A 25,911-nucleotide genomic window follows, 5' to 3' on the forward strand; every position below is an offset into this window, starting at 1 on the left:
CCCTAACACCCCATCCCCTTCTGACTCCCAGAGAAGCTCTCTGTGGAGGTGTGCAGGTGGATGCAGAGGAGAGGAGAATCTGTGAAACTTCCTTGAGATAACATACCTTAAAGTTCTAGTCAAAAGTATATTTTGCAGTTTCTCACCCATTTATCTTTCCCAAATAAGTTTAATTTCCCTGAAACCCAGTGGTGGACAACATGTCTGTGACGTTTTTATAGGCTATACTTAATCTCTCCTCCCTTTTCCATACATCACATTTTAAAGGTAAGATTGATGAAAACATAAATCTTCCAGTATGTCTACATAAACTTAGGGTTCAGACTGAAGCAGGGAACAGGAGTGCTCTGTTAAGGGCTCTGCAACTTCTGGTATCTGTATTCTGGTTCTCGAGTGAATAAATGCTTCACTGCCAGACCAGCCAGGAGGACAGCATTTGCAGCCAACACAACAAACGTAAGGGTATACAGGCTCTTGGATGGTGTATTCTGGCTTTCCTCTGGATGAACTTGCATAGAAGAATCTGAATGTAAAAAGCAGAAAACAAATGGAGAGTAAAATGTAGTTCAAAAATTTATTACCTCTATACCAGCATGTATATGTACACACCCACCCACACACCTGTATAATCATTGGGAAAATATCCCTTTCACTTTCATTCATTTGCTAGATCGAGTGAGAGATTGTTGAGGACGAAGGACACTGCTTTCCTGCAATTTGATGGCGATGCACTCTTCATCAGGGCTGTTATAAATGCTCATTTTCCATGTCCCTCTTCCCTTCCAGTTTCCCTTTTGTGTCATGCCTTTTACATTGTAACCATGCAAGCAGGGACTGTCTTGTTTTATATAACTGGTTGCATATTAGCCAGCATGGGGTGCTTTTCAGCTGAAGAATGGCACATAAAGGCTCACAATAACAAATGAGTAAATAAATCAGTGTTGGGGGACCTTTGGTTGTCTAGGTGCTGTTGGATCTAAACCCCTTCAGCTCCAACCCACATCGCCAATGGGATGAAGAGAGTTGGACTCCCAAAAACTTGTGGAGAGCCATGGGCTCCCCATCGTTTCTTTTACTGATAGTGTTTTAAGAACAGGGATATCTGTGTATATAAGATCACCCAAAGAAGCACCAGAAGGCAGTCTTCTTCTTGCAATATACACACCTGAGCGATCCATAGAGCTGAGATCTCTCTTCAGGAGGATCGGTCCCACTGCAGCCTCCCCTTTCCATGTGTAGGAAGAAAGCTCTCTCTTATGTCGAGGGTGACAACCTTTGGTGCAGCGAGAATCAGGAGCCTTGCTGTCACAAATCAAAACTTTGCACCGGAGGTAAACAGATGGCTGATAGCGTAGGAACCTGAAGGAATTGAACCGGAATCTCCCATAATGTTCAAGGACTGGATAAGCCACGTAAGTGTCATCTTCTGCGCATCTGCAATAGAATGTCCACATCACTTTATAATGATCAGCAGCCGCTTGATCCTGTTTGCAGTAATATTAGATGTTTACCAGATAGGAAGTTGGTGAACTAATGTTTTAAGTGAAGAAAATGTGGAAAACAAATTACTCTGTGAATCTGACACAGGACCACCTTGCCATCGGCCTTACAGAAATAGCTAATTGAACAGAGGTTTGGCCTAGTGGCCTGCATTTTTATTTATTTTTTACAATTGTATCTGTTTTAATCATTGTATTTTGAATTGTTTTTTCCTGCCTGGGACCTTAAGGTTAAGGGTGGGTAATAGTAACTTGAATTATTCACCACCACCATCATCATAGCATCAGTATTGGGAAGTATAAAGATATTAGCTATAAGAACACAGACCGTAATAGAATACTCCCCACCTATTGGTAGATAATTTTATTATTGCTATTATTAATTATTAGATTTATACTCCGCACCGTCTTCCAAAGGAGCCCAGAATGGCATACGCAGTGATACTAATACAACTGAAACTTCTTTAAAAAGAGTTTAAAACAATATACTAAAACAGTTTAAAACTACTAAAAGCACTCACCTACTCTCAAACTAATGATTTCAAGGTTGCAAGGGTCCAAAACCTAGGTAAACAGGAAAACTATAGAAATTTCCCTAAAAGTTAATCACGGCAGCAACGGATGTCCCTCACTAAGGAGTACATTCCGCAAATGTTTACAAACACTTTCCTTCACCACACTTCCTGTTCCCTGAGTCTCAGTCTTCTGGACTGTATTTTAGCCATGATAAACTACATAAATATATGTGCTTCTGATACTTGAGTCTCATTTTACCCTACAGTTTTTGTGATACTTCAAAAACGTACAGTTTTGCGCACACACACCACAACACCGTATTTCCGTTCTTTTCTCATTGGTCCACCGCTATGCAGGCTCCTTTAGTCTCAAATTAGCCCCATTTGTTTTCTTGTCCCACCCACATTCTCCAAGCCTTCTGACATGCTGCTCCCTATGGCCAAAACCTCCCCACTTATCTCCTCTGTTCATCAAACTGTTCATCAAACTCTTCCACTGCCAACTTACAATCTCCACTATCCCTTAGTTTTCTTTAAGGGTGGAAATTGTGTCACTTCTTCACATTTGAATCCACCCATACTGAACGGCACTCACCCGCTTTTGACCAATTCATATTTTGGTGATGTAGAATCAAGGTTTGGTGACGCAGCGCAGGTATCCACAAACACTAACAGATTGCCGTCACTGGAATGCAGACTGACTTGTGCATAGAGTGTTTGGTTCAAGTCCACAAAGTATGGTGAATCAAGCATTTGGGAGAAAGAATCAGAATCATAGAAGGCCATGCTGAGATTGAATCTCCCTAAAGCACTTTCATCATCATTTTCTACATTTTTTGTTTCATACATGACTTCTACAGTTGAATTGTTTTCCATTATACACCTCACAATGAGGTCAACCTGTTTGTGACGGGTAATCACATTGCCATTTGGGGAAGCAGTGATGCTGTTGGTGTAAGTGATCGTGTGGTTTTCTCCCTGTGTAAGACAGAAACAAAACATTACCCACTTTCCTTTTGGGGAAGAAAGGATATTGCAGTGAAGAAGAGCACGCAGTGGGTCTTGGCTCAAGTTTTGGAATATAAAAACTACAACAAAGTCATCACATGCTAGCGTTAGTCAGGCACATCTTTAAATGATTACAGAATGGCCCAGCCTTTTGAGTTCAGCCTCTTAGGTATTTAGCAGTTTCTCCATTGGAAGACAGATCCAAATGTCTGTATGCAGTAGCTAATCTGTATTCTATGTTTTGGGATCAGCATAAGATAGGGAGATGGAGGAGAGAAGAGGAGAGGAGACACACCAGCACTTGCCACAGTATTGATAATCTGTTAATTCACTTTTTATGCTTTCTATGCTCTGGTGTGGGACGCGGGTGGCGCTGTGGTCTAAACCACAGAGCCTAGGACTTGCCAATCAGAAGGTAGGCGGTTCAAATCCCTGTGACGGGGTGAGCTCCCGTTGCTTGGTCCCTGCTCCTGCCAACCTAGCAGTTCGAAAGCACGTCAAAGTGCAAGTAGATCAATAGGTACCGCTCCGGAGGGAAGGTAAACGGTGTTTCTGTGCACTGCTCTGGTTCACCAGAAGCGGCTTAGTCATGCTGGCCACATGACCATGAAGCTGTAGGCCGGCTCCCTCGGCCAATAAAGCAAGATGAGCGCCGCAACCCCAGAGTCGGCCACGACTGGACCTAATGGCCAGGGGTCCCTTTATCTTTACCTTTTATGCTCTGGTGTGCATTTCTCATTATAAGGAATGCAACCCACAGTCCTAGAAAAGAAAAAGGACGTATGTCCTAGGGGACATTTACTTCTGAGGAAACGAGTGGTGGATTGGACTGCCCTCTGTCCAGTCCATGGAGCTCATTTCGTAATGCATGGCTATTCAGAAACAAGCTCCTCTGAATTCCCTGGGACTTACTCCTATTATGCAAGTGTGTATAGGATTGCTGTTTTAAATGTCTAATATTGGGATCATAAGCACAGGGATGTGAACCTTAAGTACCATTCATTTCAGTGAATCTTACTGAAGATATTCCAGCAGAATCCTACATATACCAATGAAAAGAAAGGAGCAAATCTTAGCCTGGTTTGTTCTGTGACATTTATGTTTCTGAGATACTTCTGTGGTGTCCTTCATGATATACTTCCTTATTATCCACCTCTCTGATTCTGATGGTGCTGATTTTTCCCAGGCAATCCCAACCAAGTGGAGAAAAAATGTTAAGATAAGTTCAAAATTTGTCTGGGTAGCTCAGGCTTAAGTGCCTCTGGCTGTTTTTGTGTAGATAGATGAGAATGGGCTGGAACAGGACAGACTTGGGTCCAGTCCTTGTAAGCTAGACTGTCAGCAGGCAAGCCAGACAGGAAACAAGATGGTTTGGCATAATGCGAGCTCAAAGGAACGGTTCACAGCAGTATGGTTTGACTGTTTTGTTTTGGTTATTTTTACCGTTTTAACTGTTCCGCAGCTGTTGAGTGGAAAAGAAAATGTCACTGGGTTTAACGCAACTGGTCTGCAAGACGGGTCATTTAGCGTCAAGTCATTTTCATCATAGCCAAGTGCATCCAAATAAGATTTGCTGAGAATAACTGTCATCATGTCTGAAGAACAACTGATGGATTCTGACAATATAAGGAGGGAGGAAAGCAAAGAATAAAATACAATTCATACAGAACTGTCTCTGCTGTGGTAATGTCCTAGTTATTCTTTGTGGGCTCTAGCACTGCCTCCTTTTGCACGGGCAACAAAATTCACACTGCAAGGACTACAATGCAGTGTCAAAGTTCATTCTTTGCAGAGGATAAGTAATTGCTTTTATTGGCCTAATGAAGTTCTTTCAATAACTAGTGGGGTATGCCCCCCTCTAATCAGTTCAAATCAGCAGCTTAACACAGGCATTTTGTATGAAATATATTTTCTGAACAGTCTTCAAAAGCAGCCTCTTGCCCAACACATTGCAGTAGTCCATTCTAGGTGTTACCAGAGCATGGATCATAATTGTGCAACGGGCTATGGAAGGAGCAGTCATCCCTAACTGTCACATGGCTTTGCAGAATTTCAATCCCAGAGCATATGAAAAAGGCAAATTTGACCAGACTGCCTGCCCTGTTTCAGAGACTAGAGAAGATGCTATAGATCATATTCCTCTCTGCTTATTTGTACATACCACTTTAATTAAAAGACTGGCATGTCTTCCATATAATGAATATTTAGTTTCTCTATATACACATATAAAACAGTCAGGAATCATTCTAGCGAAATGAGACTTACTGTTGGGCTCTGGTGTTGGTATTGGTTCACTTGTGTAGTGAGCAGAAAAGCCCTTGTATGAATTGGCATAGTCTGTAGACAATGCAACGGTCATCGCATTGGAAGAAGACTGAAATGCAGCGGATTTGCGCCCACACACTTGTTCGATTAAGCCAGAGTCCGTTGTTGCACCATCATAGATGGCGAGGAAATCAAATCTGCATTTGTCATCTAGTTCTAGACTACAGACATAAAGAAAAATGTCAGATAACTGATGGTAGCAGCAGCAGCAGCTATTTTTATTTTCATCTATGTGGTCCTTCAGTGACTTCCAGGTAATACACCTTAACTTATTATTATTTTTTAAATATCCTAACTGTTTTCCAAAAGAAGCCCAGAATGGTTCTTATCCTGTTTTACCCTGTAGGATAGGGTAGACTAAATGGTAGTGACTAGCCCATGAGCCTTCCGGATGAGTGGGATTTGAACCTGGGTCTGGTGCTCTAACCACTACACCACACTGGTTGTTGATGACATGGTCTCCGCCCTCCAGTGGTACAGTATGTCATTACATTTTCATGATGAGCAGGGGCAGGGCTATATAACATCATGACGATGCATAAGGATACCACACAAAACTCAACGTTTTAGCTGGGATCCAAAGAGCTGCATAGGCTCATGCAAGGGCCTTGTGTTAGGCCAAATGAATACTTGATTTTTGCGTGTTTTGCTCCTTGATCTATACAATTTCATCCCCAATAAGGTAAGATGATATGAAATATGAAAGTATACTTGCAAAATGTCATTGAAAGTTAAATTTATCTTGGAATTTTCTTCTGTTTGAATGTGCCACACGCAATATGCAAATTCTGGATGTGGCTTGGGGTAATTGGGGCTGACGAATGATCCAACTGGGCCAGTAAGGAGACCCCCGCAGTTTTCAATTTCGGCTGTGAAATAAACAGTCACCAGTTATATTTATCATACTAATATTGTACAAAACAAAATGAAGAATTAACCAGAAGCAGGCCATTCTCCTGAATAGCTATGACCCACAGATATTTAGCATTACAGCTGCTAAATGGACATTCTTCATTGGCTCATTGGCAAATCATCATGCGCCGCCTCGGCCTTTGACATGCTTGAAGTGTATGTGACAAATGTCTATAAAAATATAGTTCACTTAGAAAGTACAAATTCTGGAGGGTTGCCTTGTTAAGTCTTTTACAGCAAGCATGACAAGGTCTGGATTCTTGTGGCAACTTAAAGTGGCATGTGAGAGTGGAATACACAGGAAGGGCAATGATAATAGAAGGCTTGTTAAATACTGACTAGCTAGGCAAGGTGATTCATTTATTTTTTTAAAGAATTCCCCCCCTTATTGTCACTTATGAGGGATGACTCACGTGAATCTGGTGAGATGAAGTAATAAAATGCAAATATGGTCCGTATAAATTCTGTGGAGTCTGTTGATATGTGAAATGTTAAGGAGCCAGAAGATGAGTGGAAGATGGGAACAGATATGTGGGTTTTGCACACTTGTCCCAAGAGAGGGGCATCCGTTGAAGGGCCATCATATACTTCAATATTTTCTCTGTCACATGTAGATGATGGATTGAATCTGGAGCAGCAGGGGAAAGACACCATTAGTTAATAAATATATCAGAGGATCCAGCTTAACTTGTATTACTTCCGTCGATTCAGAAGTACACCCCCTTATGCTCAATAGGGCTTAGTCTTGGGTAAACGTGTTCATTTATTTTTGGCACGTATAAAACACCAAATTTATCATTTTCACTGGGCACTTCGCAAATTTAAAAACAGTTTTAAAAATGGACGGTATTGAGTTACGTTTTTGCACTAGTGCAAGTATTAGTACTAGCACAAATAGGTTTCCTTCCCTCTCCTTCTTCTGAGTATGCGCTGTGCCATCCCCAGATCAGTTCTGGAGGGTCAAGTGAACAGATTTCCATCCAGGGAGGGGACGTGCCATTGCAAAAGTGGAAATCCACTGATGGAACAATTTGCTTAACGCTACATTGAATACAGGATTGCAGCTTTGGAATTCTAAATGAACAAAAGTGTTTGTTTGTTTGTTTGTTTGTTGTGAATTAACAACAAGAAGCCGTTTTGGAAAGTCCAGTTCCATAAGTGGTTCACTTTCTGCCGTGGAAGGCAGCTATTTGAAAATCACAAAGATACACAAAGACTAAAAGTAAAGGTAAAAAGACTAGCATTAGAGTCACACACAAACACACGGCTTAAATGTTAGTTCAAAATAAGAACCTGCCATTGGCTATCATTCCCTGTGAATATAGTGCAATGTTTCTCTTTCTCTTGCTATCCCTCCTTTCTATAGTTTACCTATGAGACCTGCGGGTGTAGGGTGCTACACAAATTCAATAAATAATAAAAATAAAATAATGCCTGAGAAATTAAACAATTTTAGATGCAAATGCCAATAAGGGCTGCAAGGGGATTAATACTTCCTTGAATCAAAAGCACCTTTGTGGCATGTGGAAATAGCTGTAACCTAGTTTGGAATACTTAAAGTATACATTTTAACCTTTCAAATTGTTGTAGATATAATGTATTCCTTCCTTTTAATGAGATTGGAGCACATGAAATGTTATTTTATGGTTTTTAAGATTATGAGTATGTTTGAAATATATGCTGTGGCAAATAAACTATTTTTTTTAAAAAAGAAAAGAAAAACTAGCTGTTGGTACAACCTTCTAAAATTCAGTCTTATCAGTGTACTTTAGCTGTTCTTCAATCAATCTGAAAGTACTTGAAAATTAACCCCAAATATGTGTTTTTCAGCTGTACTGTTCAGAACCCATTTAAAGAATACTCACTCATAGGAAGAGAAGATGAGTCGGATTGTTTCATTCACATGCACAGTTGTATTAACATCTCTCTGTATTTGCCAGATACAGTTTTCATTTGCCTTGAGTGTAAGCGGCAGTGCTTTATAGTTATTGTTCAGTATACCACCGCATGCACTTTTTGCTATTTTTAGAAAATCAGAAACCATTGGTTAATCTCAGCAGGATTTTGTGGAAGACCTTGGCCTAAAACATCTAATGATCAATCACTAGTAATGATAAATATAGATCTCATAGACCTCTCAAAACAGCCATTTAATCATTTTATTGCATGCATTACAATATGCTTTGAATTAGAGCACCACAACAGTTGTTCTTCCAGCTGTAGACAAAATCCTTATCAACTGTTGCAGCCAAATATAATTTAAGCTGCTTTCCCTGTTCCTGAGCATCACTGTTTAATTTCCTAAAGTAGCAATTTGGATTTTTTAAATGCTTTGCAAAATGTGGAAATGCCAAACCAAGCGTGAAAATTTAAAGTGACTATCACAGGGTGTTGTTGTTGCTTTTACCTACCCGAAATAAAATACTGTACTTAGTTATATATATATATATATATATATATATATATATATATATATATATGCAATGTAAACAGTTAGATATTTGGTCGCCAAACATTGTTCCCAAATAACATCTGGAAACAATTCAGAGAAAGTGAGAAAATGATTCTCATTCTTAAATCATGCCCAGTGAAATCAACAGGATTCAGGTTCTAAAACTGCAGACTTTGTTTAACATTTAAAGCAAACATTGTGATTTAGAAGCAGTTGCATCTTAATAGTGCATGGCTTTAAATCAATTTTTTAAAAAAAGTTTTTGAAACTTCCATACCTTGGATTTCGGTCAGCTTATTCTCAGCAAGAGTCGAACCAAATAAAAGTGCCAAGAAAATGCATTGCCTGAAAGCTTCCATTTTGCTGAAGACAGGTGGTCACTTTTCCTGGCCCTTTTTATATCTCTGCTTATTTCATAATCATTCTGGCCCACATGGTTCGATAATAACTTGCATAATCTTTGCAGATCTTACTGGTGCTTTGAGCTGCGACCGGAGATACCTGTGAGAAGGCCACAGGTGTTACATGACATGCTAGGTGTGCTAGATAAGCAGGGGTGGGCAGGCTTGTGTTGTGTTATCTTCTGTGAAAATGAAAACGTAAAAACCAAAGACCTTGAAGGTCCACCAACAAGAGCCAGTTGTAAAATAGAGGTTCAGGAGGGAAGGCACAATTTAACAGTTATGGGAAGGGGCCCTCTGAGCACATGGTCAGCCCAAAACAAATATACCCCTCCAGGTTAGCCCCTAAACATTCTTTCAGTTTTTGCATGTTTTGCAGTTGCTCAACGTCACTCATTGCGACAGAACTGACCTAGAGTGCAGCCCTTCTTTGGTGAGAGGTGGGGAAGGAATGGCTATGTTGCTGTATGTCACTATAGCTGCATACACATTATACCTTCCATGCACATTCAAAGCACAATTTGGCCCCTCCAAGAATTCTGGGCACCATAGTTTGTTAAGAGTTGCTGGGAGCTGTAGCTCTGTGAGGGATAAACTACATTGCCCAGAATCCTTTGGGGGAAAGAATGTGCTGGGAATGTCCTTGAAAGGCATGGCATGCGTGCAGCCCATGTTGCCGTAGATGAAGGTGGGTGAATGAGTGGGTTGTCAATTAGGCTTAGTGTGTTTTTGTAGGCTAAACATTGCTGTTTAATAACTGGTTGAACGGGGATTAGATATCTGTACGGCTGGTGGGAATGCATGATAGTAAGACCAGGATAAGGACAATGTATTTGGGAGAGGTTACTGGGCAGGGAAGTGTGCTGCAGCTTCTATCATCATTATTTTATTTTATTAGGAATTATGCAATTTTGTGTTTGTTGTATATGATATTTATCCACAATCTTCTTCTAAGAGAATGCTCTATTTTTCTTTTAAATATGCCACTTTAGATGCGCATTTTATACTTGACCTTTACTGGTATTATTTTATTTTGATACCTTGCAGTGTTATGTTTGCTGCTTTAATTTAGGCTGAAAACTGCTTCGACATTCTTTCAAAATTATATATAAAATGATATAGGAATGACTTAAGTAAATAAGAGAGAGAAGTTCTTTTTAAATTTAAGACTAGAGGAATGCAGGAGAATATCAAGGGGAAGAGTTCTGTGCTATGACGACAAAGGTCCTTGTTACAGGTTTTCCATGATAGCAGCCAATGAGCCTGCCAGAGTCACAGATGTGATGCTATCCAAAGCCTGAGGCACATTGCATTAGATAGTATATGTGTGTGCGCATACTGGTGTGTGCATATGTACACTTGTACAGATATTCAAGGCAAATTTTCAAGGTGGAATGATGCCATGTGTTTTCTGATTAGAAAGCTAATGCAGCTGTGTAAACATAAGCAATGCCCTGGTAAAATGGGCATTCAGCTCATCCACCAATGCAGCCTAAATATGTTCATTTTTGCTACTGCTCATATGACTATGTACGTGCATATATTCTTTAATACTGTTTATACCATGTGCCACCTGTATACCTCCAGCAGCAGTGTCTTTGACCTTTGACCGTAACTGTCTTTGACCTTTGATCAGTTTCCTCCAAGAGCACCTGGATCTGGTCCACAACCAAATGCTCAGTAACCTTGGATGAAAGGTTGCCTGCTTTCAATGGGGTTGCCCAGGTGGCCTGAATGTGTGAATTATGGTCTCCATATGATTAGATACGGGATGCGGGTGGCGCTGTGGGTTAAACCACAGATCCTAGGATTTGCTAATCAGAAGGTTGGCAGTTCGAATCCCCGTGATGGAGTGAGCTCCCATTGCTTGGTCCTTGCTCCTGTCAACCTAGCAGTTCAAAAGCATGTCAAAGTGCAAGTAGATAAATAGGTACCGCTCCGGTGGGAAGGTAAACAGTGTTTCTGTGAGCTGCTCTGGTTCACCAGAAGTGGCTTAGTCATGCTGGCCACATGACCTGGAAGCTGTACGCCGGCCAATAAAGCAAGATGAGTGCCACAACCCCAGAGTTGGTCACGACTGGACCTAATGGTCAGGGGTCCCTTTACTTTATGATTAGATACACAGAAACATGGGTTTTTTTTGACAGCTAGCTTTATTTGTTTTGCTAAGTCAGTGAGCCAACTAATTGTGATGACTTCAAGCCAAAGGTTTTACAGATCTTTCATATTGACTACAAAGATACCAGATGATCGGAGTTACAAAGGCAGATCAAAGCATGTATTCTGGCATCTGAAGTGCCAGCTTCTCTATGGAACTGTCTACAGTGATGAATTACTTCAAGATAATGCCACAAACAGAGTCATTATGCAAGTATCCTCATTGACCTTGGTAGGCATTGCTAGGTGACACTGCTTAATGAAGGTTAAATGGCCCAATAACTTGCACGTGTTCTTGACCAGAGCTTATTTCTCTCTTACGCCTGGGCATGCAGCCTTGGTAACATCGAGATCTAGAGTCATATGCATTGCACACCACAATTTTGCACTGTAGATAAACTGTTGACCATTTGAAGTTGGGTTTAAAGCTGAAGCGGGTGACCCTCTGTCTATAAGAACCTGTATAGGTATAATCTTTAACACACCTGAAAAAAAAATGGAGAAGGAATGATAAGCAATTGCAATTTTGCCCAATAGACACATTGTTGCAAAGCCGTATTCCATAATATAATGCATTTCTGTATGCTATTTTCCAGGAATACACGCATTTATATTCATACTTGACCCCAATATGTGCATTTTTGTACACCATAGAACTGCACTGAGAAATTTAGGGAAGGAAAGTGGAAAGATGAACAAGGTAGAATCTACAGAGACAAAATAATAAAAGGATGGCTGTAAAGAGCTTAGAGTCCTGGCAGGATAGAGCCAGCTGAAGTGAAAGTTTGACACAGGGTTCCCCCGCCGTGTGTGTTTTCTAATAATTGACCCTGTCCAAAGTATGCAGAAATGTTTGTCAGCTTATTCTCCCCCTTACCCGTTCTGTATTAGAGTATGTGTTGTAGTTGTGAAGTCATGAGGGCTAGGCGAAGCCACACAGGTGTCTACGAAGAATATTTGCCTCCGATTACAGTTAGAGATTTCGACTTCGAAGTTTTTGTTCTGGTTCATCTTCATAAAGTAGGGCATGGAAACTACTTGGTGTGCGAAGGAAGGTGAGTCATAAAATAAAAATTTCATATGGAATAATCCACTTTGCTTTCGGCCTTCTTCCGTGGATTCCATTTCATCTATGTTGTGCGTCAGTTCCTTCATGGCTCTTGGCTCCATTTTGCAGATGAAGATAAACTGAGGATTTACACCAGTTCCACGGCTGCTGACAGTATTGGAGAAACTGCTAACCTCTCCATTGTTCTGTTAAAGCATTAGATTAGACAAAACACATGGACAGCAAGTTTAAATATACTGTAGCAAATGAAACCAGAGCAAAAACAAACCAGGAGCTATTCAACAAAGCATAGTTTCCTGGTTCAGATTAAACAGGAAACTACAGTTAATGGAAGACTTATTAGTTAGGTCATTCATGAAAAGAGGAGTGAATGGATTGTATGCATTTCCACGAGCCTTGTTCATACATGGCTTACAAAGCCAATATATGATAATTTGAATGCAAAGAGGCCCCAGGGGGTATAATTTGACAACTGTTTTATTTTTTGAAACTCATATCCTAAAAGTTCTCCAAAGAAAAGCTATCAAATTATACTGATATGTCTTACGATCAGATATACACTTCCTTACCTCCCGTCTTGTCCCGCAACCATCATATGGTATATAGAATATAAATTCGTCTCTTGTAATCTCAGGTTTGCAGGCTTGGTCACTCAAGTACAGATTGCACTCAGAGCAGCCTTTTGAAGTAAGGTATTCTCTGCCAATAACTGCCTTCATGTATTCGGGCAAACATGTAAGTGTTACTGGACAGGGGAAGGGGGAAAAAAAGAAGTATTGTTGGGTACTATAAGCAAAGAAAATAATAATGTAATGTTGTGTACATGCACATATGCCCATTGGTTAAAAGAAACATTCTCACAGTACATTAGATTTCCACTAATTCCTTTCTGTTGTAGCCTATGGTCACTTTATATTGTTTTTTCAATTATAGTGCTTTATTGGATTGTTTTTAGATAATTCGGTTTTATTTCACCCAGAGGACCTTGATATTTTGATATATGCAATTCTTATATATTTGTTTAGCTTTTTTTGAGCTGTGAGCCATATTGTAAAATATAGAGAAGAGCAACATCTGAAGGACCATTAGGTTCCAAACTGTGCATTAGTCCAGCAGGTGCTGGTTAGGTCAGGTTGCTTAAAAAGGAGGATCGAACAGAATTCTTATCCATCTCTCTTCCCGGCTATATGTTCTTGTAAAGATTATTTCAGTCAACAAGTAGAACCACCTTCCCTTTTCATACTTCACCATGGCCTCAAGCAACAAGGAATGGAGAAGAATGAGAAGGCTAATTTTGAGGCCTTAGGTAAGAACTATACATGGATTCCAGAAATGTTCAAAACAGGAGGTTTTTGAGTGGGTAGCATTTTTGTCACTGAAGGAGGAAACACCATGGTCCAAAATATTCTTATTTTGCCAAAGGCCCACAAAATGTCTTAGTGAAATGTTTTATAATACATTAATTAAAAAGCAACGATATCATTTTTAACATTACCAGGATCTGTAGTTGTATCATCCACAGGAGCTATGAAAAAACAAAGATGTTGTTGATGATAATGATGATGATGATGATGATATTTAGACCCCACCCATCTTGTCGGTTTCCAACACATATAAAAACATAATAAAACACCAGACATTAAAAACCTCCCGACACAGGGCTGCCTTCAGATGTCTTCTAAAAGTTGTATAGTTATTTATCTCCCTGATAATAGAAGATAACATATAAAGACTGTTGGTTTATGACATTGTTTTAGTGCAATATATTTTAGGAGTGGTACCTAAATGGCTCTCCAATACAAGAGTTATTCCATGGTCAAAAAGGCCAGTGTAGGCAGCGGTTTCTTGACAAATACCAGGCATTCCTGATATTGTGAGACAGCACATATTTTCAACTCTAAAAACATGCATGTCTGAATTATTTGTATATCACAAAAATATTAATTACCTGCTGTAGTGGTGGCTTGGGGGGCAGCCTTTGCTGTTATATAAAAAAGGATTGAAATGAAATCACTCATTTTTTAAAGTTGCATACATATTTTCAACATATTAAAAGTTATGCACCACCTGCTTTTTTTTTATGCTGCTCATTGGCCAATTCCTACCTGAGAAACCCACTCTACAATGTCCACAGAGGTAGGATATTATGAAATCACGAAACCTCATGACTCATAATGCTCACCTGAAATACAAGGAAAGCATTACGTCCTTGAGATAAGGTCCTCTAGGTTCCTCATTTGGCTTGCAGAGTGGTTTGGTCCAAACTATGGCTACCTATCAATCACCTGACATCAAGTGATGTCAGGTGTGGAACAGATAAATCCACAGAATCAAACAGAATCAAACAGAAAAGGAATAAGATTCTCCCCTTTCCAGCCGCTGGTAGAGTTCAGCACTTTTTAAATCCAAGATACGCTTGCAAAGGATGGGAGGACAAGTGCACTCCCGATTCTTCCTTTCAAGGTGAGTCACCTGGCATCATGTAGCATCAGTTGATTGACATGTGAAAGGCTTCACTCATCTGTTAACATGGCCTACAGGAGGTGGGGATCCAGCTCCCCCATCACTGCTTTGAGCAAATGACAAGATGGTGTCTTCCCACATTCTGTGTATGGAATCCCACTAGATTAACAGTCAAATCTTACTTCAACACTGGCAATGGGAAAGTGTCGTCCACCATACTGAAGGGCCTACTGAGGGGGTTCAAGGCAGACTGTGTAGTAATTTGCCAACATTTCATTGCTATTCCCCACCCCTCAGCATCTACTGCAGCTAAAGGCTATGCAAAAATAGATTGACAGAGACCAAATCAAGTATTCAGATGCCTCTGTAACCATTATTGCAGATAACAACTTTTAAAATGTATTTTGAGACATTGATCTCAAGGTGTCACATATTAGGAAAGGGAATGTTCAAACCAACCTTTAAGACAATTTGTTTGTTGGATACCAGTCACTTAGGCATTAACAGATCTTATTGTTATCCATTATCCAGAAACCCAAGTTTACCTGAGCACATGACAGCAGCATCTTCCCTATGAACACAATTATGTATTCCCCAGCCTCTGTGGGTGCACTGACTCAAGCTGTCTTCATTCCCAGTGCAGCGGACATCATCCATAAGAATTGGGCCTGAGCCTTCACCAAACTGCGCCTTTCCTAGTGCCGAGACAGCGTCTCCACAACCAAGCTTCCTGCACACAACTTGTGCATGGGTCATGCCCCACAAATCGTCACAGACTGTCCCCCATCTTCCGTTGTGAAAGATTTCAACCCGCCCTTCACATGCATGTCTTCCATTGACTAGTTTCACAGCTCCTTCTAGAAAGACAAAAGAGAAGGATTGTTTGCAATGGTTAGCTCTATATAAATTTTGCCACATGTGCGGCTCATTGGACAATTCCTCCATGGGAAGCCTAGTCCATAATATCTTCATGTTTAGAAGAAAGATTTAGGATTATATTATAGAGAAGGTGAGGAGCCTCTTACCTGTTGGAGCAGGAGTGGTCTGGACCGGTTCTTGAAAAGAAAGAAGAAGAGGAGTAAGTAGAATATACTGTTGCTGGTATCAACATTGTAAATAGGACTAATGTGGTTTAAAATGTAGCAGTAGACACTCCTTATCAAGAAAAGTAGATTAGATGAATGTCATGGGTGGTTCTTGTATTAAGAAGGGTGAAGAAAGTGGAAAATAGCAATCCAATTTCTGCTTCAATTAGGGCGATGTTTTAGTTACCAACTTTAGTGGCATGATGTGAACAATATCTCTTTTAAGTTTTTTTTTTTACACAAATAAAACGGTAAATGGGTGACTACAAGTGGGAAGCACTGTAACTGCATTTAAGTGTCTATCAAACCAGTGATTGTACGTGTTACCCAACCAACAGCATTTTACATATCTGTTCAATATTATGCAGATAATATAATTCCTCAAGAATTATTTTGTACTATATTCAATTTTGGTTATTATTAAAACAGTGTACTTTCAATCTAAATGGTCTTAAATAGTCATTGCCCCCTTCCCAGTGCTGTACACATGTTTGGAACAAGTCAGCTTGGTGAACAAACCCAGGCTGTCCTGGTTATTTGGAACAGTAATGGCTCAGAGTTTCAGCTCAGGGTTATAGCCTGAGCATGTTTGGCAAGCTGCCCCACTGCAGACATGCTCAGAGCACGTCGGCTCCTCTAGACCCATCTTTGCACCTCTGGCTCTTCTGATGTTGCTGAACTACAACTCATACTATCCCTGGCTACTTGCCATGATTGCTGGGGCTTATGGGAGTTGTAGTTCAGGAACATCTGGAGGGCCAAAGGTTCCCCACAATTGGTCTGTGTCAGGCTTGCTCAACCTCGGCCCTCCAGATGTTTTGGGACTACAATTCCCATCATCCCTGACCACTGGTCCTGCTAGCTAGGGATCATGGGAGTTGTAGGCCAAAAACATCTGGAGGGCCGAGGCTGAGGAAGCCTGGTCTATGTCCATTAATTTTTAATGGAACTATCAACCTGCAATTGGAAAATACCTGCGCAGATGACACTAGCATCTTCACTGCGGAGGCAATTATGTACCCCCCAGCCTCTGTGAGAGCACTGGCCCAAGTGCCATTCATTCCCAGTGCAGGAGACATCATCCAGGAGGATTGTGCCTGGACCAGGACCAAATCGAGCCTGTCCTGGTGCTGCGATAACAGGCCCACATCCAAGCTGCCTGCATACGACACTTGCATCAGTTAAGTCCCACGCATCATCGCAGACCGTCCCCCACCTTCCATTGTGAAACACTTCAATCCGTCCTTCACATCTGTGTCTTCCATTGACTAGTTTCACAGATGCTCCTTAGAAAAAGAAGAGAGAAACATGGGTTCACTACTGGTAGATAAAGAGGCCCAGTCACAATATCAGCATACAGAGCAAATGTTTGTTGCCCATCTGAACTGACATAACCATCCCATTTAATTTTGCTTTACAGTTTTTTTGGGGTGAGTTGGGGGCAGTGCTTTTTTCTGGGGGATGCAGGGGTACATATACCCCCTAAACATTTCGTGAATCTTTGTACTTTTCTCCATTTATTTTCCCCTATTTGAACTATAAAATGGTGATTTTCTTGAGTCAAAATGAGAGTACCCCTAAAGATTATTTTTTTTTAATAGAAAAAAAAGCACTGGTTTGGGGTGAGGGAGATCAGCAGAGAAGTGCCAGTTGAATTGACTGCACAAACCACTGACATATTTATTAACATGGTAACCAGAGGCATTCTGGCGATAGGTTAGAGTAAAAACTGGAGGAATCCATATTTCACCCATACAATCCCCTCTGAGGGTGACAGAATGTCATCAAGTTCTGTTGCCCCCAGAGAAACTTGCTCTGTTGCATTCAAACAGTGTGGCGGTAAGGAGCACCATGCGCTAGACACTCCAGGTTGTGGGCAGCTAGATAACTGGTTCTGGAACTTTTTTAAAAAGTCAAGGAAAAACATAGTTAAATAGACAGAGGCAGCGCTGCAGCTCATGGACCACCTTGCAAATAACTTTTGTTTTATTCATCTTTTTTTTTTAACTTTCATATTTCTGATTTTTCAGAATGTCCCTTTAAAATCTGCGCAGGAATGGGATGGGACAGACTTAATTCCATCTCCAAGCAGAACTGGGACGGACCTGGCTTTTAGAGGGTCATCAATCCCTAGCAACTGTAGGGATGGGTGGTAGCATCATTGAGAAAAGCACCGTTGAGTGAATTGTGTGCAGCTGCCAGCACCTTTATTTCCAAAGAGGTGGCAAGGTGACATTAGGGGTACGGATGGTGCATGTGAGAGATGGCATTTATACATTAATAAATCATTTTGCATTTGTGGGCTGTGCATTAGTCAATTCATCCACGAAAATACCTATTCTACAAAGCCTGCATAGCCAAAGCTAACATTTAGTGTGATATATCATGAGGAAGCTGAGGTATCTCTTACCGTTTGAAAGTGTAGTTTCCTTGCTAATTGCAGGTCCTTGAAAACCCCCCCACAAAAGATGGAGAAGAAAAAAAAAGAGAAAGTAAGAGAAATATTGTGAGGAACACAGTTTTCCTAAAGTAATTTTTACTGTAGTAAAAATAGAGTAAGTTATGTAGTTTAGTATGCAGTAAAAGTTACTCCGTTTAGTACAGAAGGAATCAATGGTTAAAACAGACTTATACATACAGAAATATAGATGCATTTAATAGATTTAAATGCCAGTTTGAATCTGTATACTAAAAACTAGAATTTAGGATTATATTATAGAGAAGATGAAATGTCCCTTACTTGGAGTAGGAGTGTTCACAGTTGGTACTTGAAAAGAAAGAGAAAAAGTGGAATAGCAGAGTAAATATAACTTCAGTGAAATCAAAATTGTACATAGAACATAAAACGTAACAGAATATACTTCTTATCAGTGACAGCCAGTCATGTTTTGCCACCTGAGGCAAAACCAGAATGTGCCGCCTCTTGCCCACCTATTGTCCTGCTCTGCCAGCCCCCCACTTCCACCACCAGAACCCCCACCCCACTAGATGAGATCAAGAAACTTTCCACAAGGCCCTGGCACTCATCTTCTCTGCCCCAGTGGCAGGGAAGAGAAGCAGCAATACTGCACAGCAGAAAACCTCCCTCTCGCCAAAGCCTGGCAACAGGGGAATGTTCTGGCAGAAGTGGTGTTGTGAGCTGGGTACCGCCTTTTTCTCTTCCACTGGTGGAAGCAGTTGCTTCACATCACCTAATAGGTGGGCCAGCTCTGCTCTTTATAAGAAAGTGACTACTGTGAGTGCTTTGGTTCTTTTGTTTTGGTTCTTAGTCACAAAGCCTTAGCCTACTGGCTTGGACATCATGCCAGGCCTGTATGGCATAACATCAGTGTTGATTATTATTATTATGAAGATTTTGCAATTTGTGGCATTTTGGGTCGTGGCCCTAACAAAGAGTGTGCCCTGCTGTGTATTTTGAAAGTTTTCCAATGGACCAAGTCAGTTTTCTCTGCCCGGTGTGTGTTCTGGAGAAACCCACGAAACATCATTTGAAATATTGATCACAATAAATTAGATATTAGAATAGGGAATGTTCTTTACAATTGCTTTCTTGCATGAAGCCAGCAAAGGCAGACAACACATGAAACAAAGGTAATCCCCCGACATCAGTCACTTTCAGCACAATCCTATACATACCTACTCAGATATAAGCCCCATGAACTTCAATTAGACTTACTCCCAAATAAGTGGATATTGGACTGAAATTTTATATACATTTTCACTAACCAGGTGCTGACCAGATGTTTTGGATTATAATTACTACCATACCTAACCATTGAACATGCTGGCTGGGGCTAACAGAAGTTGTAACCCAAGATATGTGGAGGTTGGTTGGCAAAGGCTTTGAAGCCCTAAACGGCCTCGGTTCAGTATACCTGAAGGAGCGTCTCCACCCTCATCGTTCCGCCTGGACACTGATGTCCAGCACTAAGGACCTTCTGGCGGTTCCCTCGCTGCGAGAAGCCAAGTTACAGGGAACCAGGCAGAGGGCCTTCTCGGTAGTGGTGCCCGCCATATGGAACACCCTCCCACCAGATGTCAAAGAGAAAAACAACTTTTGTTGGAAGCCACCCAGAGTGGCTGGGAAAACCCAGCCAGATGGGTGGGACATAAATAGATGATTATTATTAATAATATTCTATCATGCTGCAATCAAAGAGTACCTGAGCAAATGACACCAGCATCTTCTCTATGGAGACAATTGTGCAATCCCCAGCCTCTGTGGGAGCAGTGTCCCAAGCTGATTTCATTCCCAGTGCACCTGACATCATCCATAAGAATTGGCCCTGAGCCTTCACCAAACATAGCATTAGCTGTTGCTGAGCGAGGGGGCCCACATTTCTGCTGCCTGCACACAACACTTGCGTCGCTTAAGTCCCACTCATCGTCGCAGACTGTCCCCCAAATTCCATTGTGAAGTACTTCAACCTGTCCCTCACATCTGTTCCTTCCATTGACTAGTCTCATGGTGCCATCTTAGAAAGACAAAAGAGAAGCATTAGTTGCCTCCCACTGGCAGATCAAACTCTATGTAATAGACATATATAATCTGCATTTACTTATTTACCAATTCCTTCATAATAAACTTATTCTACAATACTGTATATCCAGATTTAATATTATGTCTTGGAGAAGAGGAAACAACTTATATCAGATGAAGGAGTAGTTTTTTTTGCAAGGCTGGTTTTTTTGACAACAGCCCATAGATTCCCTAACCCAGTCTATGGTACTGATCATGCTTGACCTGTCAGTCCAAGGAAATCTGGAAGGTCCAGGTTGGCCACTGCTGCGTTACAAAATCAGGCACCGCCAAATGTAAACAAGATAACCAGGTCGTCCGTCTGATGTATTAAAACTATTTTTTTAAAAGTTTCACAAATGCATACAAGATGAGAAAAACGTACCTGGCAAAGCAGGATGGTTAGCTAGAAACAGCAAAAGAAGAGGGGGAAAGGACCAAATCAAATACTACGTTCTTTGAAGAAATTATTTCCAATAGCAGGACTGAAAACTACTAAGGCTGCAGTCCTATACCCATCTGCCTATAGTGAGCCCCCTTGAATTCAGGAGGACTTACTTCTGAGTGGATAGGTGTAGGATTGCACTGTTATTAAACTGAATTATGCTGAGATTAAATTTCTAGCTGAAGGCTTACCAGAAGTAGTGGACGCCTTGGTGCTAGGCCGAGGTGCAGGAGTGGTACTCAGAGGTGTCAATGCTAGTTGAAAGAAAACAGTTACCCAGGTCATATGCTTCCTCAGTTTTTTTATCCCTACAGCTAATATTTGAAATAGAAAACCATCTATTCAGTAGTTCAGATGGCTAATTATTTCAAACAAAAGGAAAAGGGGAAAAAAGGATACAAGAAAAACACACCTTATATATTCAATACAATGTTAGCTTATAGCAAAAAAAAAAAAAAAATGCTTTATGGAGTAATCCTATATAAGAGTTCAGTGGGATGTAGTTATACACTATACCTTTAAAGTATATTCTTTCCATCTGGCAATTCTAGGCACTATAGTTCACCCCACACAGAGTTACAATTCCCAGTAACTCTTAAGAAATTATAGTCCAGAATTCTTTGAGAGAAAGAATGAGCTCTGAATGTGCTTTAAATGTATAGGGTGTACAGTCATACTCTCTGCTAAGTGGTTATATAGGTTTACAGTGCAATCCTGAACATGCTTGATAGTGAATTGAAAAAGACTTAGGACAGCTGCATTACGTTTTTGTGCTTTTTAAAAATGTGCTTTAAATGCATTATAACACTGTGACACCAGATGGTGCTGTAGAATTCTGTTTTTCGGCAATTTCCCATTATGAGGTTTACAATGCGTTTTCCTGAAACATTTTTTTGATGTGTCTGGATTCAGCTTTACTTTTAGGTAAAAATACTTTGGAAGGCACTATTATTTACCAAGCATGAAGACCCTCTAATATTATATATTTACTACAGTTTCTATGCTTATTCACTTAAAATGATGAATTATTATATGACTGGGAAAAGATTTACCTAATTTAATTAAAAACAAACAAAACAAATGCACGGGAATAATTCCTATGCGACTTATCATATGAAAAAATGATTCCCTGCACTGGATGGAAGAAATTCTAATTAAAAGGAGAGAAAAGAGGAAGTTGATTCATGGATTTACAATAGAGACAAAAGATTTGCAAATGCAGATCTAGACGTTAGCACATATGGAAAATAGACAACTCACCAGTTGTCACCCTCTGTTCTGTAGATTGTGGAGGTGGAGTTCCTAAATTAAAAAGAAACCAGATGCAATACTTAAATATATTAAATCTTGTCCACATATAATGCCATTTGGTTTAAATATCTAAGGAAGGTTTTATAAATTTGCTCCTCAGGATTGTTTGCAAACTGGCCTATATATCTTTAACCTCTTCTCTGTGTTATAAATATGTTACTGTGTTGCCTCCAGATGTAACATGCAACATGTAATATTGCTGCCCCATGATACATGAAAACCAGGGGTATAATGTACACCATGTTATTTTCTCTGAAGAGAGCTGTGCCCTGAATCTATTTCTCTTTATATACTAAACAGCTGCAGGAGACAGCTTAAGGGAGGTTGGCCATTGGGCAACCAGGGTGAATGGGGGGAAACTGCAAAAGGTGTTACTGCTATCACACTCAAGCTCTCTCCTCTCTGCCCTATGCTAAGAGCCATTCCAGAAGAATTATGTCAAACAATCGCAGCAGGGAAAACTAATCTGTTGGTTTGTCCTCCCCCCTTTTTTTATAAAACATGATAAAGTCAAAAAATACATACCAGATGTAATGGGTATTTCTGTGGTGGTAAGGGGTCCTGGAAATAGAAAGAAGCACAGCATAAAAATAATGCCCATTTAAACACCAGAAAGGAGGAACTAATTATTACTGGATTTCGTTCTTAATTATGGCACCTCATCAAGCAGATATTAGAGAAATTTAATGTTTAGAACCTTATCTGCATTGTTCACTCTACTATAAGTGCTAAACTGATTGAGTGAGGGAGCCTGCATTTTAACTTGCTAATTTAGTTTCTAGTTTTCTTATTTCCTCTTGTGGAACCTTCACCAAAATGTATGGGTATGTGTCCATTTTCATTACATGACAAATCTTTGCTTTGTGCTTTACTGTACACTGGGAAAATGACAAGAATTATGCCCATTTCACTCAGTACTATGGCTCCACACCTATTCCTCACTATTCTGGAATACCAGACCATGTAATGAAAGTGAAAAATAGACTTATAATAGATCCAAAGCAAATATTCTCCTCATCACCTGGGATGAAATTAGAAGTTCTTCTGACAGCTATTGACTATATCTCTAATGGAGAAATCTAAATTAAATGAATTCCAAGTGAATTGGTTTGTCCGTGTATATTAGCTATCATCAAATCCATTATGTTCCTCAATACTATTCGTTAAAAGTTGATAGGATCCAAAGGGTTTGAGTTTCTGGCTACTTGCAAGTTCTTCAAGTCCTTGAAGTCCTCTGACCTCATACATTTAAGCATTTCTGCATGTCTCTTTAGCTTTTAAACTATATATTTATTATTGAAATTAGTTCAATCGATGTGCAGTGTACAAATGCATAAGCAGATGCAAAAACAAACAAAACAAATGCACGGGAATAATTCCTATGCGACTTATCATATGAAAAAATGATTCCCTGCACTGGATGGAAGAAATTCTAATTAAAAGGAGAGAAAAGAGGAAGTTGATTCATGGATTTACAATAGAGACAAAAGATTTGCAAATGCAGATCTAGACGTTAGCACATATGGAAAATAGTTTGAGGTACCTGAACAGATGACGCTGGCATCTTCCTTATGCTTGCAGTCATGGACCCCCCATCCCTTATGGGGGCAGTCCTTAAGAGAAGATTCATTCCCACTGCACTGTACAGCATCCAGAAGGATGCTGCCGGAGCCTTGATCAAATTGGGCACTTGTTGGAGCTGAAATGACTTCTCCACAACCAACTTCTTTGCAGACAATGCGAGCATCATTAATGTCCCATTCATCATCACAGACGGTCCCCCACTCCCCATTATGATAGACTTCAACACGACCCTGACAGCTGTTCTCTCCATTCACCAGTCTTAGGGAGAAAGGGCTTGCTGATGTTCCTGATGGTGCATTCTCTGCAAAAGTTGATGAAGAATTTTACAAGACTATTTCCCATTCAGTAATATATAATAATAACATTTGTGGAAAAATGCTAAAACTCCACATTAATACTCACCAGTTGTTACCCTCTGTTCTGTAGATTGTGGAGGTGGAGTTCCTAAATTAAAAAGAAACCAGATGCAATACCAAATATTATAAACCTTGTCTCCATATCATATCACTTTTAAATATGTAGTTAAAGTTTTGGACCCTAGCGCTTCGGAATTGTTTGTAAGTGCAAACTCCCCTGTACACCTGTAACTTCACCCTTGCTTTAGTTAAAAAGATACGGACTTTGACAGCTGTCAAACTAGCTGTCAAAGCTGGGAAATAAAAGGAAACATTGTTTTTGGTGACTCTGCTGGCTAGATTTTCTTTAAATTGGACACAAATAGTCGGGAGCAAAGGAAAACAAGTTACATTTGGTCTATTGGATTGAAATTGGAAAGACACTAAGTAAACAGAATCCCCCTAGAGGGATTCTTGAGATATTGCAAGAAATGGCTGTAAGTGGAAAAATACTCGCTGAGCTGAATAGGACTTTTTATCTCCTTCGAAAGCTCCAGGATCAGAGTGATATGTTGACAACAAGGGCAACAGCATTGAATGATACAGAAAACAATCTTATGGGAACAGGAAGAGATTCGACACAAGTCTTTGTTTCTGAACCAAAAGCCCTTGAAGTTGTAACAGAAGCTGCTGCAGCTGGGGAAATGAAGTTTGATAAACTCCGAGAGACACATGAGGACTTGCTAGAAATTGAAGGTGAAGCTACAATGTTGCAGAAGAAAAGCTGGACCAGAGGCCTGATAGCATAAATTTGATTAAGATGGAAATTGGAGCTTTTGGGACATATAGATTTAAAAGATTTAAGAAACAAAATTTGAGCTCCACTTTTAAATACAGAGGCCTGCTTGGAAGAAAAATGGACATTAATGGGACAGAGCTTCTTCAAGAGTTGGTGTTGAAAATAAAGGACTGTCAAAAAGACCGGCAGAGAGAAACCGAGAGAGGGTTAAAAGCCTCAGGGGTTTGGGATCCAGGCTGAGAAATGGACGCACTGATGGACGTTGGTTTGGGGATCAAAACCGGGAAAGGGAGGGTGGGATTTGGGTATCCAAAGGGTGTTAAAATATAATCTGTTTAGATCTTGTTTATATGCTTATTCCTTTTTTTTGCAATTTTTATGGAATGTGGAAAAATCGTGGAAGGGAAATTTGGGTCGACTTTAGGAAAAAGGTCCAAGATTAAGTTAAAATTGGGGTTTTTTTTTCAATTAAATAGATATAAGGCTCTAAAAATAAATGGAGGAATGAAAGAAAGAAGAAAAGGAAAATAATAGCCTGATTTAATAAAATTACTAAGTTAAGGTTAAGAAATAAGATAAGAACTTGTTGAGTGGATAATAATGAAATTATAATACAAAAAATAATGGGAAATAAGGGAATGGAATTGCTGATTAGACAAATGGAATTAGAATACAGAAGGGGGAGGTGTGAGGAGGTCGAGGAAATTAGGTTTAAGAAATAAGATTTGAAATTATACATGTTTATAGTATTGTATTTGTGTATGTTTGTATTGTTGTTTGTGTTTATATGTTTTAATTTGGAAATCTCAATAAATATCATTTTAAAAAAAGAAGAACATACATTTAAAGAACACACACACCACAAGTATCCTTGGAAGTATTTTTTGTTAAGGGTGCTGGGAATTATAGCTCTGTGAGCAGTATATTACAGCTCCCAGGATTCTTTCAGGCAAAATGATATTTAAATATATGGTCTATATTTACCACCTTATATCTCAGCCTATATCTCAGCACAGTCTGTGTGTATTTGAA

At 40.0% G+C, this 25,911-nt stretch overlaps 4 protein-coding genes across 5 annotated transcripts in view; all 4 read right to left on the reverse strand.

Moving 5' to 3' along the window:
- Positions 1-5: 5 nt before the first annotated feature.
- Positions 6-9,666, reverse strand: CUZD1 (CUB and zona pellucida like domains 1). 2 transcript variants are annotated; one of them, XM_079977219.1, is made up of 10 exons: positions 9,609-9,647; positions 8,989-9,212; positions 8,125-8,278; positions 6,673-6,887; positions 6,063-6,216; positions 5,288-5,508; positions 4,466-4,638; positions 2,610-2,992; positions 1,166-1,434; positions 6-523 (listed from the first exon to the last, which is right to left on the reverse strand). In XM_079977219.1, the coding sequence occupies exons 2-10, from the start codon at positions 9,068-9,070 to the stop codon at positions 351-353; spliced, it is 1,824 nt and encodes a 607-aa protein (XP_079833345.1). In that variant the 5' UTR covers positions 9,071-9,212; positions 9,609-9,647; the 3' UTR covers positions 6-350. The 2 variants fall into 2 exon arrangements, with proteins under 2 accessions (XP_079833345.1, XP_079833346.1); XM_079977220.1 differs by lacking the exon at positions 8,989-9,212 and having other exon boundaries at positions 9,609-9,666.
- Positions 9,667-11,247: 1,581 nt separating this feature from the next.
- Positions 11,248-16,170, reverse strand: LOC307216445 (scavenger receptor cysteine-rich domain-containing protein DMBT1). Its single transcript, XM_079976767.1, has 7 exons — positions 15,827-16,170; positions 15,347-15,658; positions 14,287-14,319; positions 13,834-13,863; positions 12,908-13,083; positions 12,147-12,523; positions 11,248-11,754 (listed from the first exon to the last, which is right to left on the reverse strand). The coding sequence occupies exons 2-7, from the start codon at positions 15,555-15,557 to the stop codon at positions 11,526-11,528; spliced, it is 1,056 nt and encodes a 351-aa protein (XP_079832893.1). The 5' UTR covers positions 15,558-15,658; positions 15,827-16,170; the 3' UTR covers positions 11,248-11,525.
- Positions 15,795-21,117, reverse strand: LOC307217449 (scavenger receptor cysteine-rich domain-containing group B protein-like; the record flags this gene model as incomplete). Its single annotated transcript, XM_079978622.1, has 7 exons — positions 21,042-21,117; positions 20,791-20,811; positions 20,050-20,361; positions 18,627-18,653; positions 18,297-18,332; positions 16,861-17,172; positions 15,795-15,856 (listed from the first exon to the last, which is right to left on the reverse strand). The coding sequence occupies exons 3-7, from the start codon at positions 20,351-20,353 to the stop codon at positions 15,795-15,797; spliced, it is 741 nt and encodes a 246-aa protein (XP_079834748.1). The 5' UTR covers positions 20,354-20,361; positions 20,791-20,811; positions 21,042-21,117.
- A 964-nt stretch (positions 21,118-22,081) lies between these two features.
- DMBT1 (deleted in malignant brain tumors 1) overlaps positions 22,082-25,911 on the reverse strand; it is a gene marked incomplete at both ends in the record, with an annotated part of 53,478 nt that continues 49,648 nt past the window's right edge. Inside the window, 2 exons of the mRNA XM_079978623.1 lie at positions 22,082-22,152; positions 22,687-22,722. Of these exons, the coding sequence (XP_079834749.1) occupies positions 22,082-22,152; positions 22,687-22,722 (107 nt within the window). The remainder of the gene's footprint in view (positions 22,153-22,686; positions 22,723-25,911) is intronic.

This window comes from Podarcis cretensis (assembly GCF_951804945.1).
Source record: "Podarcis cretensis genome assembly, chromosome: 5".
In the NCBI taxonomy this organism is placed as follows: domain Eukaryota; kingdom Metazoa; phylum Chordata; class Lepidosauria; order Squamata; family Lacertidae; genus Podarcis; species Podarcis cretensis.

Coding starts and splice junctions, on each gene's coding strand:
- CUZD1 (XM_079977219.1), bottom strand. CDS start 9,070: ATGGAAGCTTTCAGGCAATGCATTTTCTTGGCACTTTTATTTGGTTCG. Junction 4,639..5,287: donor ACCAACACCAGAGCCCAACA/GTAAGTCTCATT, acceptor TTATATTGTCAG/AATCCATCAGTTGTTCTTCA. Junction 524..1,165: donor CAGCTCTATGGATCGCTCAG/GTGTGTATATTG, acceptor TTTTACATTCAG/ATTCTTCTATGCAAGTTCAT.
- LOC307216445 (XM_079976767.1), bottom strand. CDS start 15,557: ATGACCCATGCACAAGTTGTGTGCAGGAAGCTTGGTTGTGGAGACGCT. Junction 14,320..15,346: donor TGCTGCTGTCATGTGCTCAG/GTAAACTTGGGT, acceptor TTTATATAACAG/CAAAGGCTGCCCCCCAAGCC. Junction 12,524..12,907: donor GTTGCGGGACAAGACGGGAG/GTAAGGAAGTGT, acceptor ATGCTTTAACAG/AACAATGGAGAGGTTAGCAG.